Source organism: Lissotriton helveticus, chromosome 5_1 (genome assembly GCF_964261635.1).
Source record: "Lissotriton helveticus chromosome 5_1, aLisHel1.1, whole genome shotgun sequence".
NCBI lineage: Eukaryota > Metazoa > Chordata > Amphibia > Caudata > Salamandridae > Lissotriton > Lissotriton helveticus.
In genome coordinates this window covers 1,318,720,953-1,318,734,135 of record NC_136065.1, presented here as the reverse complement: position 1 = coordinate 1,318,734,135, position 13,183 = coordinate 1,318,720,953, and the positions used below count along the sequence as shown (strand labels likewise).

Sequence of the window (13,183 nt, the reverse complement as noted above, 5' to 3'; positions counted from 1 at the left end):
TGCTAAGGTTGCCTTCAATAAAATATCTACTGACGCTGCTGCTTCTTATCTTTTAAAAAGCAGTGCTCGATATTATGGAGGTCAAAATAAAATGGGTAAGCTTTTAGCTAACTATTTGAAAATTCGCCGCGACGGATTTCCTCCATAATTGATCCTTCTGGTATTTCTCACTTTAAGGATGATGACATCTTGCAGGAGTTTGTCTCTTTCTACAAAGATCTCTACACCCCTGAGTCCTCTCCGCTTCCCTCTGATTTATCCTCTTACTTTTATTCCATCCCTCCTCCATCTTCTCCCCATGTTGATTTTGCTTCACTTGAAGCGGATATATCCCTCCAAGAAATATCCCATGCAGTATCAGTTTTAAAACGTGGTAAAGCCCCCGGCCCTGATGGCTTCTCTATTGAATTCTATGATCATTTTTCGAAACTTCTTCTTCCACACATGCTCGCTTTATTTAACTCATTTATTGCAAATGGCTCTTCCCAAGGTACCTTTCAAGAATCTATGATCTGCCTCATCCCCAAAGACAACAAAGATCCTTCTTTTTGTAAAAATTACCGCCCCATTTCCCTTGTTAATCCGGATTATAAGATTTTTGCCAAATTACTTGCCCTGCGTATTGATCCCATTTTACCCGAACTTATAGGTCCTGAACAATCAGGTTTTGTAAAAGGACGTTTGTCCTCTGATAATTCCAGAGTTTTCTTTAATGTCCTTAGTAAAGCCTTTTCCCTTTCCTACCCACTTGCGGCCATCACATTAGATGCCGAAAAGGCCTTTGACAGGATCAGTTGGGACTTTATGTTTCGTGCCCTCACTTGGATTGGCTTCTCACCTAAATTAATCTCCCTCATCTCCCTTTTGTACTCCGGCCCTAGAGCTTCTATTTTTGCTAATGGAAAAATTTCTGATTATTTCTCCCTCTCCAGAGGTGTCCGGCAAGGTTGTCCCTTATCTCCCTTATTGTTTATTGTAGCATTGGAACCTTTTCTTACTAAGCTCCGACTAGATGCCCAAATTACCGGTTTTAACCCTGGTCCCCATCAAGTTAAATTGTCGGTTTATGCAGACGACATTCTTTTTTATTGCTCTAACCCTGAGACCACTCTTCCTGCCTTTTCACTCCAAGTTGATGCCTTCTCACAGGTTTCGGGATATCGTCTTAATCGTGACAAATGTGAAGTTTTACCCCTTAATGTTTTATGTCAACGTCATTATTTCGATCATACTGGTTTCTCTTGGCAGTCGACTAAAGTAAAATATTTAGGATTATGGTTTTCCCCTTCCATATCAGACACTTTGAAGGCTAATTTTGATTATATTACTAGATGGCATCCCCTCTTTCTTTCATGGTGGGGTCGTTTGGACTCCATCAAAATGATGCTAGCTCCTATAGTTTTATATTTCCTATCCATGATTCCCGTTCGCATACCCTGTTACTATTTTAAGCGGCTAGACTCACTCTTGGTGAAATTTCTTTGGAAAAATAAACCCCCTCGGATCGCTTTATCCTCTCTTAAAAAAGATAAACAATCTGGAGGTCTTAAATTTCCAGATTTTAAGGCATACCATTATTCTTTCATCCTTAAACAAGCCTCTCGCTGGCTTTCCACTGACACTCCCACTTACTCTCCTGTTTGGCTCACTCTGGAAGAATCTCTCATTTCACCGTTTACTTTTTTGGAGATTCTCGCCTTTTCTGCAAACGTTTCTCTCTTGAAATCCCCTGTCATTGCTCATACTCGTCATCTTTTAACCCCCCTTTTACCCTCCTCTTATCCCTCTCTTACTTCTCTATCTCATCAGTCCATTTGGCATAATAAATTACTGCGCATCCAGAATCGTTCCTTTTATTGGAAATCTTGGCAATCCAAAGGTCTATCTTGGATCTCCCAACTTCTATCCCATAAAGCTCCTCTCTCTTTTACAGACCTTCAAACTCAATTTTTTCTCCCCGCTTCCTTTAGGAAACAATACGACCTGTTACTTCCTGCACTTCTTCAGTATCTTCAATCTCTTCCTTCTTCCTCTGAGATACCTTCCTCTTATTCTACTATCCGGCCACTTTTGGATTCTTCCCCGCCCGCTTCTCTTTTATACCAATGTCTTATGACTTCACCTCATCGACTCAAATCAAAGACTGAATTGGCCTGGGAACGGGATTTATCAATATCCTGGCCTATCTCTTTATGGGATAAACTGTGGTTAAAAATACACAAAACGTCCAGAGCTGCTAATACCACTCAGACTCTTTACTTTTTATATAGTCGTTTACTTTTCACTCCACAAAAATTAGCCACCTTTTCCCAAGACCTCTCGCCTAAATGTTGGTCCTGCTCCTGTCCACATGCAGATTTACTTCACATGCTGTTTCATTGCCCCAACATTGCTTCCTTTTGGAAACTGGTCTGGTCTCGTTTACATAAGATTTTTGATTTTACACTTCCTTTCTCCCTTCCCAATGTCCTTTTGGGTTCCCTATCCCCTGATTTACCACTTTCTCCTTCTCACTTTAAGTTGCTTGACCTGTTTTTAGCCGTTGCATTTCATCTCATTACCTCCAATTGGAAAGATTCCACTAAAGTTAGTTATTCTGCTTGGTGGAATGCTATTTGTTTCCATCATAGACTTGATACCAACTATGTTACCCCCGTTTCATTGGCTGTTAAACGAGATCTGTTATGGATCCCTCTCACTATCTACCTTTCCAAAACCTCTCCCTCCTCTCAAACTGTTATTGTTAATTACCAAAATCCATCTGATGATGTTGACAAACCACCATGATTTTGCTTATTTCTCTTTTTATTTCGATTTACAAGTCCTGTGCTTATTTATTGCTTGCTGTCTATCACACATTATTTTACTTACATTCATTATTTGCATACAATGTTACGTTTTATGAATTGTCATGCTCCATTCCCCCTTTTATTTTGTTTTCTTTTTCCCTTCCTTGCTATTTCTTTTTTCATGATTTAGCTATAGGTGTTTATTGATTCCGTTTTATTATACCTCCTTAAATTTCATTTGTATATCTCTTATGCCTCTCGTTGATTGACTGTATTACATTTTGTATTTATGCTATGTTTTTGGTTTCAATAAACTTGAACTTAAAAAAAAAAAAAATGGCAGACGTCTTCCTCAGCTGTAGAGACCAGGTAGCCCACCCTAGAGGTGTGGCTAGCCTTCTGGGGGTGTACACCTCCTGAATACCCAATGTTCCCACCTACCTGGGGGCAAATGGGCCTCAGGCAGGGAAGGGCTGTTTACTCCTTTGGGAGGCAGCCTGGATGTGTATCAGAGGCGGTGAATACTTTGAAGCTCACCGCCTTGATGTGCCACTTCATTAGCCATCCTGGCAGGGAGGGAGGTGTCACCTCCTTCCATCCACATCATAGTTTCTGACCCCTGGGAGAGGTCACACTTCCTTGTAGGGGTCAGATCCCTGTCTTGGCGGCAGCAGCTGTGGGCTGGCAACCAGAGCACAGGAAAGGCTGGGGGCAAGGAGGTGGGCAACCCATATGGTAGTCACCTAGGTGCATGACACATTATTCTCGACAAGAGATTAGTGTCAAGGGTGATAAGATGCACCAAACATGACATTTAGGTAGTGCCATAATGGAGTTCCAACCACGGGTTTTCCCAGGTGTACTGTTTTTCACATATAGAAGCCTTTAATGGTAAAGGGAAAGTTTGCGCTTACATGTCCATACCTTTAATATAATGCATCCTTCCTTCTGGGCTCAGGAGGCCTTCCTTAGGGGTGACTGGCATATATTAAAAGGAGTGCTTTGACTTTGCCACACATGCTGAGGACACAGTGGAGTTAAAGCATTTTACACTTTCTCTGCATTCTGCAATGGAAGGCCTGCTGTCAGCAGTGAACTTGGGTCCCTCAGGATGGCACAAACAGTGCTTCTGGCCCTGGCGACTCCTTTAACTCCCATGAACTGGGTACCACTGGTACCATATACTAGGGACTTATAAGAGTGTTAAAGTCTTTGCCAATTGGGGTTACCAATTCACAGATATCAGTTTTAGGGAGAGAGCACTTGCACTGAGACCTGATTAGCAGGCTGCAGTGCACTGTCAGAGTCAACAAACAGCATCTAGAAGTCCAAATGGGGGCAAAATGTGGGGGAGGGTGCATCAGCAAGGAGGCCTGTTTTCTTACACTATGCATAAGGGAGATGGCTTTCTAGAAGGAAAGTATAGTAACAATATTACTGGAAAGCTTTGAGTTGAGGGCTTATATTGTACATGGACTCCACAATAAGATTTAAGGTCTTAGCTTCATTGGAATCAAAGGAACACATGACCATGATGTGAAAAAGGAAGGCTTATGAGAAGACAGAAACATCCTAAAAATGAAGCATGGATACTAAGATCTGATGGTATTTTATGTTTGTAATTAGCAGGCAGAGATTTTAAGAGTTCGGCCAAATGAAGATAAGAGTCAAAGTAAAGGCAAACTTTTAAGTATTGGGTACTGGTAAAGCAATAGCCTTAACAAGTGGCTCCATCAGCTTCCTCGTCATCTGCATCTGCCCGATTTCCACTTACGCCCCCTACGTTTCTGCGATGCCTGTATTTGACAGCCTACATCAGAGGCATTGGTATATAAAATACAAATCATCATACCACTGCTGTGAAACCCCTTCTTCTTTTCACATTTGCATCTGTTGGTGCAGTGGCTCATGGTTGCTCTATACACTTTGCTGCCACACAAACATACTTGAGAATTCTTTTCAGTAACATCAAGAAAATAGCTAGCAAAACACCTGGAAAATGGAAGAGTGTCAACCATTGATATTCAAAATATTTCTCTATCCACATTCATCGGTCATGTTCATGTCCCAGTGCAATTAAAATGTGAATGTTTTTAGTAAAGAGTGGTAATCAAGCCTTGACAAAAACAGTGAAAACAACTGATTTTCAGAAATTAATACGAAGAGGAAGTATTTTTCCTTATTAGGGGCCCCCTTCACCAGCACTCCCATAAAACATGGAGATCTTTTAATCTCTTTTTCATCTTAGAAACACATTTAATCCTGCTTTTTGTATGCTTCTCAGTTGGGGAAAAAAACGTTTCTGACTACCCAGAAAGGTACTTCGTGGTTGTTCACAGGAGTTTGCAAGCGAGCACATTACGTGTAAAACACGCTTGACTTCCCTTTGTAATCCCTGACACAGACTTTTCCAAGCAGAAAGTTCTGCCACGAAGGTGGCTTTTATCACATGAGCAGAATTTCTAGTCATACAAATCCACACATTTAAATTATATAAAACAGAATTTATGAAGGTAGAGTCACCGTTTTGTGACCCGAGAACGTTTTGTGAGTCAAGCCGTGAACACGGAATATATAATGACTCGAATCCAAACCCATTGGTTCCCCAAATCGAGATGTTTGTAACCATTTTGATGTCATTCTTCAGTCCGTTCAAAACGTCACATTCAAAGCTCTCCAGCCCTGTTTCAACAACCAGCCTCTGCTTGTTCTACCTCTCTTTCATGACCTGACCCTTCAGATACAATACTGGGATCTCTCGATTTAGGACAGGAGCAGGGCAGAGGGGATCGGAACAAAGATCTCTGGGCTAAAGGGCCCAATATATCAGGCATCTCCCTACTCTCCAGGGCGGGACTAAAAAGTGTTTTTGATCTATATGGAAAAGGGCAGAGAGCTAGTCATTTCCATAAACAGTGGATATAAATAAATTAAACTCTCAGACTTCTTACATTTATTGGACAAGTTGTTTTTATTAAGCATTTCATAACTATTTAAACATCTCTTTGCTGACGAAAAGCATATGAAATTCATCAATGATGCATTGGTAGGACACATACGATTAGGGGCCGTGCACCCATACAAAGCCGACCACATCTAACTATATCATTCATTTTAACAGGGAACAAAAGTGATTGTGATGGGAAAATACAGAACGCTGGCAGGTGCCAATATTGCAGAGGGAGTAGCGTGACTCATCATGCCTGGTGCTTGTACATGGTAAGTGTTGCGCCAAAAAACCTCTGATCGTGTAATGAATTACAGGAGACATATATGATGTTGATTACTCATTTACTACTGCATTGCTGTTTTAGGTAGCGACACATCAGTTTCTTGTAAATGAGCACCAAATAGCGGCAGGCATTTTTAAGTCAGAACACTGAGATAATTCCAAATAGCTTTCCCAAACATTTCTGGTATTGGGAGTCGTAGATTGAGATCTTTTCAGAAATACTAGAGACCACTGGGAAAAATAGCTGATTTAGATTGGACTTAAATTGGGTTGCTGGTGGGCATATGACAGAGATCATATGCTTAATGTGCAAGTGAAACATTTATTTAGAAGGGTTAAAAAGTTATCTCTTTACACTTAATTGGAAAGGACACTGCTAGAATTTTCATGATCACAGAATTATTGGTCACACAATTGCTACTTGGTGACGATTCATTTAGAAAGCACTATCACTGAGCACTGTTGATTTTTTATTTGTATGAGCAGGCCCCATCTCCCTGTAAACAGGACTCTTTGGATGTATCAGGAGTGATACATTTTGCAGAAGTTGCCTCTTTGCACTTCACTATGATCCCTCCACATGACCACGCTGATGTGTATAAACACTTACACGCAGTGTGGGCTATGGACGGACTAGAGATTCTACAGCCACCAGGGTAATACGTGCAGTCACAACTGTCAGAATAGGCATTACAGTTACCCTCACCCTGAAGGCAGGTGCCTAGAGATGTATCTGGATTTATACAATAGTAAGCATTAGATTGGGCACATTGTTGGACTTGTCCTACACAGTTCACCGTATTGAGTGTGCAGTAGCAGGCCATGTTGGGAGGTGGTGTTGCCGCTATCATACACCCTCCAGCTGAGAAAACACAGTTACACGAATCAGTGGTACGATGGTGGTGACCTACAAAGCAGACAATAGCAGAATTTAGTTAAAGTACAGTAACAAATGTACATTTCATCCTATAGTTTCTTACATTTATAATGCTGTTAGTGTTGCCTCCACAATTCAACAAGCAGGAACATGGCATACAGGCGTATTTATAAAGATTATAAAATGAATAAAATCCCCATTTCAGATGGCAAGTGCGGGATATTTTCAGGATACTCCTTTTAGAATTGATGATGTTCCCTTCAATGGTGAGTGATTGCTGCCACATGAGTACAATTGTCAACTTAGAAAATATGGTCGGTGTACTAAGGATACAGGCGAAAAGGGTTTCCATATGTAAGCAATTGCGTTGCTATTGAGAATGTAATACCAGTGTACAGCCACGGCCGGTGGTAGGTGTAACTGCAGGGCGGTCACGTAGGGAGGAGGAAGGGGCAGGGTGGGGGTTTGTAATGTATGGATTACGGACTTTAACAGGTAAGTAAACATATTAATAAATACGCACACTGCATCGCATTTGGTGATGCAGTGCACGCAACTAAATTCGTTTTATTCATTTATATGTTTACTTACCTGTTTAAGTCCGTAATCCATACATTACAACCCCCCACCCTGCCCGTCCCCCTCCCTACGTCACCGCCCTGTAGTTACACCTACCACCGGCCGTGGCTGCCAATGTATACATATCAAAGATGGAAAGTTAGGAAACTAACCTGATTTCGCTAAAACACTTATGGCAGCTCCTTGTGTAACACTGCGAAAGGTCTCCAGTGATGCAAAGTGGGATGAACCCTGTAGTGTGAATGAAGCTGAATCGTGTTTCATCAGTGTCTAGTGATCTTTAACAGGAGGTCATCTGATATCCTTCTGAATAACCCTTCACTAGATAGTGCTGGCTGTTGGGCAGTTGCACATGTCATCAACAAACAATGCCAGAAAACACCTACAAGCACCTAAGGTAGCACATTGCCAGTGAAGAGTAGCAGCAAGATGCAAAGGTCTTTAAAGAGGCAAAGGTGCTTTGACCAGTCCTGCCCAGACAAGCACCAATACTGAGCTTCTAGATGGAAATGTTCTCCACTGTAGTTGAAAATCTCAAATGTCGTGTGCTAGCAGGCCATACACTGTTTGATGTAGTAAGGAAGGTAGCTGAAATTAGCTTTTTGGATGTGTGTCAGGTTTGAAGGTCACTCCTGCACAGTAAATAGCTATTCCCCTTGGGCGGGGCAAAGAAGAAAGTTATGCCTGCAGCAACAGCCATACGCTTCTTGGCAGTACCAGATGCTGGTAACTGATGGTCTTTTTGGAAGGGGCTTACTGATGGCTCCAGAGGGAAGAAGCCCAGGAGCTCAAGTACATGAGTTACTAACCCAATTGTGCAGGTTTTGCCTGTCCCTCGGTGTTGCATTGTCCGTGCTCCATCTGGCCTTTTGCTTATGGTGTACATGGCATGTTCTGAGCGCATTTCAGGTTGCTAAATTCTCTAAAGTCGGACTTTTTTTAGGGGAATCTTATGCACTAATACACTCTAATCTCTAAGTGAGATCCTCTATCCCACGCTCTTACTCTCTTCTTGCATAGCACATGCAAGGCCCGACATAATCCGAAACTAAGGTGTTCTAAATTGATCAGATTCCTATTCTGACTTTTTTGAAAATAACTTACTGCACCTAACTTTGCACGTCTCAGTAAATACCAGGCTTTGTACCCTTGTTAGAGTCTGACACGTTTGATCTGCCAAAATGTAACACATTGTGGGAACTTTACAGCACCAGGCAATTATCCGCTACACTAAAAATCACACCACTTCTAACTCCGGTTTTCAAGCAGGGATCGAAACTTGACTAGTCACCTGAAATCAAGTTCATGCATCATTATTCACAAATATAATGTTTAGATTTGTCATGCAACAGTTTTTAGGACAAAATAACTACATCCACTAACTGTGGCTGTGCTCCTAAATGTGGTTGGTACATAGATCATTTGCCTGCTCCCCCCCTCCATTTTATGCGTAGATGAGAAGAAAAAAAAGACTGAGGGGGTTCAAACTAAATTTCCTCAAACTGCAATTCTACAGTGATATTTACACATACGTAGTTAATAGCAACTCTAGGAAATGGGAGACGCAGCAAAGAGAACCAGCGGCAGCAACGATTTTCAGAAAGTATTAACCGAAATCAAGTGTGACAAACAGATTAAAAAGCCAACCAGGTTCCAGATCAACCAAGTCTGTCCTGCAACAAATGTGGATGAATTACATCAGAGTGCATCCCACATTACAGCAGGATGGATGCTCGGGTCATCGCATCTCTCTAGTGAACCTCTAAGGCCACAGGCAGAAGGGTCAACCATTTATCTCAAGACTTATAAAGAAACTTAATCCTGCTTCATAAGTGTGACCCAAATCATTTAGGGCAGTTCAGTCCCTGACCATTGTTTCTTTCATGGTTTCTAGGAGGACGTCATGGTTGATGGTGTTGAAAGCTGTAGACTGGTCTACAAAGCAAAATGTTTGCGGGCTTTAAATTCATTCACAAGTAGATCTATCATAATTTTATCTTTCATGTCAGGCACTAGGTAAATGCCTCACTAGGAGCTATGACGTTCACTGTACCTCATCCGAGGAGCAGTACAGAACCTCTAACAGACAAGCATATAACCTTTACCCACACAGAGCTCCATGACTTCACCAATTCACAGAGACAGTAATATACATATTAACCTGGGGAACACTCTGAGCAAACACATAATGCAAAACAACTTAGAGCACCTCTCCCTTAATTTAATAAAGTAAAGGGGAAAAGGGAAACACCAAGACACATGAGACATGTAACTCATCATCAGCATCAATCATCAAACTACTTTATTTTGTTCTGAAAACCATAAAAGACAGTAGCAAAGCGTCACAGATAAAATTCAGGCAATATGAATGTTGAATAAAAAAGACACAGGGTTCGATCGCTGCGGCTGCATCGAGCGGCATTGCGTCGGTCCTCTTCAGCCGCGATCCCTCAATGCGTCGATTCTCGCAATGGCAACAGGCGCTGCGACGATTTTCGTAGCAGCACGGCGATGCATGGAAATTCTTCTCGCAACGTGGAGATGCGTCAAGAAAAACAGCTGCAGTGAGAGCAATGAGTCGATTTTAGCAGTTCTTCACGTTTCTTCTTTCTTCCAGCTCCCAAACAGCAGCAAAAACCTCCAGAGGTCCAAAACTAGCACAGTCCCCTCTAGGCAGTTCAGAACACACAATGGCAGAGTTCAGAGGAGGTGGGGGTGAAGTCTTTGTGTCCCTGAGACTTCATAACAGGAGGCCAGCACAGACAGGCCCTTGGAGCTCTTCTTCAAACAGGGGACACAGCACACAGCATAGTCCTTCTTCTTTCCATGGCAGAAACAGAAACTGCAGGCCAACCCCAGACAGACAGCAAGGGCAGTACTCCTCCTCAGTTTCTCCAACTCTTCTCCTTGACAAAGAGGTCCACTTGCATTCCAGGAATGATCTAAAGTTCTGGGGTTTAGGCCCCATTATCTATACTACAAAATCCTTTGTTCTCTGGTGGCAGAGAAGCCCTGTACCCAGCCAAAACCAGTTCTGTTCTCCCTGGTGCAGCTTCCTGGCAGGAGGTGGAGACAGCATTGTGGAAGACAGATCAGGCCCATTCAGGTGAAAGGAAATCCCCTCCCCCTAACCTTGGTCAAGTTCCTCGAAGATGAGGTCGTCACTTCATATAAAAGAAGAAGACCAGACGCCATTCACCGCCACGCTCTTGTGACTGTTGCTACCATGACACTTTGGTTCATACTCAGGTTATTTACCGAGATCTTCTCAAAATATGCCCGTCTAGTCTTCTTCTTTTATATGAAGTGACGACCTCATCTTCGAGGAACCTGACCAAGGTTGGGAATATGACTCTTGAATTGACTATTTTAATTTTTGAAATATATAAATAACCTTGCCCTGACGAAGTCCTCTGGCATATTAGCCATATGAAACACGTGTTGGCAAGATCTTTGTGCTATCCTTTGACTGAAGAAATCTAAATTAAGAACTGTGGCAAGAATTTGTTTTGGTTACCCTGTGGTTGAAAATAAATGAGAACTGTCTTTACTCAGAAGAAACCTTGAAAAAGGAACAACAATAAAGAGAAGAGAAACTCAACATTGCTGAAGAGAGTTTGTTGATGATATGTATAGAGATATATGCTAGCTTTGCTCGGGTTGGAAATTGCGCTCATGTTTTATGGTAGACTTTGTCCATCTGTTTTACAACTGTTGACAGTGGTTATATCTTTACCTTTGAGCATTTGCTTGCCTGAAATATTGTAAGAAATAGTCAACTTCTTGTGCATGTATCCCATACTGTCAATATTGTTTGCATGATATGTAAGAAAAGGGAAGGTTAGGGCCTGGCAAGTGGGTGCACTTGCTAAGTGGACATGGCAGTGAACAAACTGCACACAGGCACCGCAGTGGCAGGCCTAAGTAATCTTTTCAGGGCTACTCATGTGGGTGGCACAATCAGTCCTGCAGGCCCACTAGTAGCATTTGATTTACCAGCCTTGGCACACTTAGTTCACTTTACTAGGGACCTACTAGTAAATCAAATATGCCAATTAGGGAGAACCAATCATATTAACAATTTACACAGAGAGCACTTGCACTTTGACACTGATCAGCAGTGGCAAAGTGCCCAAAGCATCTAAGCCAGCAAAAACGAAATCCAGCACAGCATCACAATCACAGGAGTCAGAGGAAAAAAGTCAAGGAAAACCACACAAAGGATGCCAGGTCTAAGAGTAATAAATTATTTGACACCAAACTGACAAAAATAGAAGTACAACCAATGATATTCAATTCTAAAGATTTAAGTGAAAATTGTGCCTAGAAGCACAAAGCGGCAACTGTGGTTATCTGGCCACACTGGACCTGGACAAAGTCACAAGTTCAGGCTGATCACGATGGAAACTGTGCTGGATACTGGGACCAAGTTCGGCCCACTGAACAAGAGTACTTTCAACCCTAGGTGCGGAACGTTGCGTGATCCTGCGTCGAGGATGTGTCGCTCAGAGGCGATTCCGAGGAACTGCAAGGCTGCGATTCGTAGTACTGCAGCGTCATCATGGATGCTGTCGACAAGCGGTGTCTTGCATCTTTATCAATGAGGGACTTGCAATGTGAAGGCCTGCGTCAAGGATGTACAGCAGTAGTTCTAAAGCTGAGCTGGGAAAAGATGGACTGAGCTGTAGGATTTCTGCCCACAGTAACACAGCTGGGCTGGCAGAGCACCTTCTGGGCCACTTCCAAGAGTCCAGGACTGGGGTGACATCACTTGAGGGACAAGACTCACAGCAAGGTGAGTCTAGGTGCTGGGTTCAAAGAAGTTGGAGCCTGTTCTGTCCCTAAGTCTTCAGATCAGGACTTCAGCCACCTGGCTCTTGAAGTCACTCTGGTGGTCCTGGGATCAAGATGCAGGTCCAGTCCTTCACTCAAGCAGCAGGCAACAGGGCAACAAAGTAGCAGTCCTTCTTGCAGAGCAGTAAGCAGTTCTTCTAATTCTTCCACAGGTGCACTGAAGAGTTGGGTCTAAGGGTCCAATATTTATAACTGTTGCACACTTTGAAGGTTTCACAGGTTTCCATCCCCAAAGATGCTTGGATTTTGCCTATGGTCACAATAGACTAGTGTCAAACACTCTGTGAGTGTGCTCAGGTAGAGCCTTTGCAATATACAAGTATGGTAGGTGACAGCTCCTCCCTCTCATGAAGTCAGAGAAGGCCCACCATGGCGTCCCCTATGGCCCTTTTTTCACTGCCTGGGAGCAATACACAAAGACCAACTGCCAGCTAAACATAGTTATGTGACCCAGGATACTGGCAGCAGACACAAGATGGTTGGGACAAGAAAAAGCCAAATTTTAAAAAGAGGCATTTTTAGAATTGTGACTCTAAATCTGACTTTTCCATGAAAGTGGGCTTATAATATAAAGTTAGACACCAAACTTAGCATTCCTATTTACTCCCTTTTGGAAATGGTAACTTATTAAATGTAATAATATAATTCAATATTCTCCTATTGAAGAGAGGCAGACATTGCAATAGTGAGAAATAAATCTTAGAGTTTTTCTCAACCAGGACATGCAAAACTTAAAAGTATGTGTCTAATGTTTTAAATACTCTGAACCCTGCCCAATGGGTAGCTTAATGCCATTCCTAGGGGGAGCTTATATGTATTAAAAAGCAAGGTTTAGGCCTTGCAAAGGGTTTA

General features: G+C 42.3%; 1 protein-coding gene across 1 annotated transcript in view; it reads right to left on the bottom strand.

Moving 5' to 3' along the window:
• Positions 1 to 5,741: 5,741 nt before the first annotated feature.
• The window catches only part of LOC144755347 (uncharacterized), a 200,518-nt gene continuing 193,076 nt past the window's right edge, over positions 5,742 to 13,183 (bottom strand). The window contains exon 8 of the mRNA XM_078644157.1: positions 5,742 to 6,928. Coding sequence (XP_078500283.1) covers positions 6,492 to 6,928 — 437 coding nt within the window. The 3' untranslated portion in view covers positions 5,742 to 6,491. The remainder of the gene's footprint in view (positions 6,929 to 13,183) is intronic.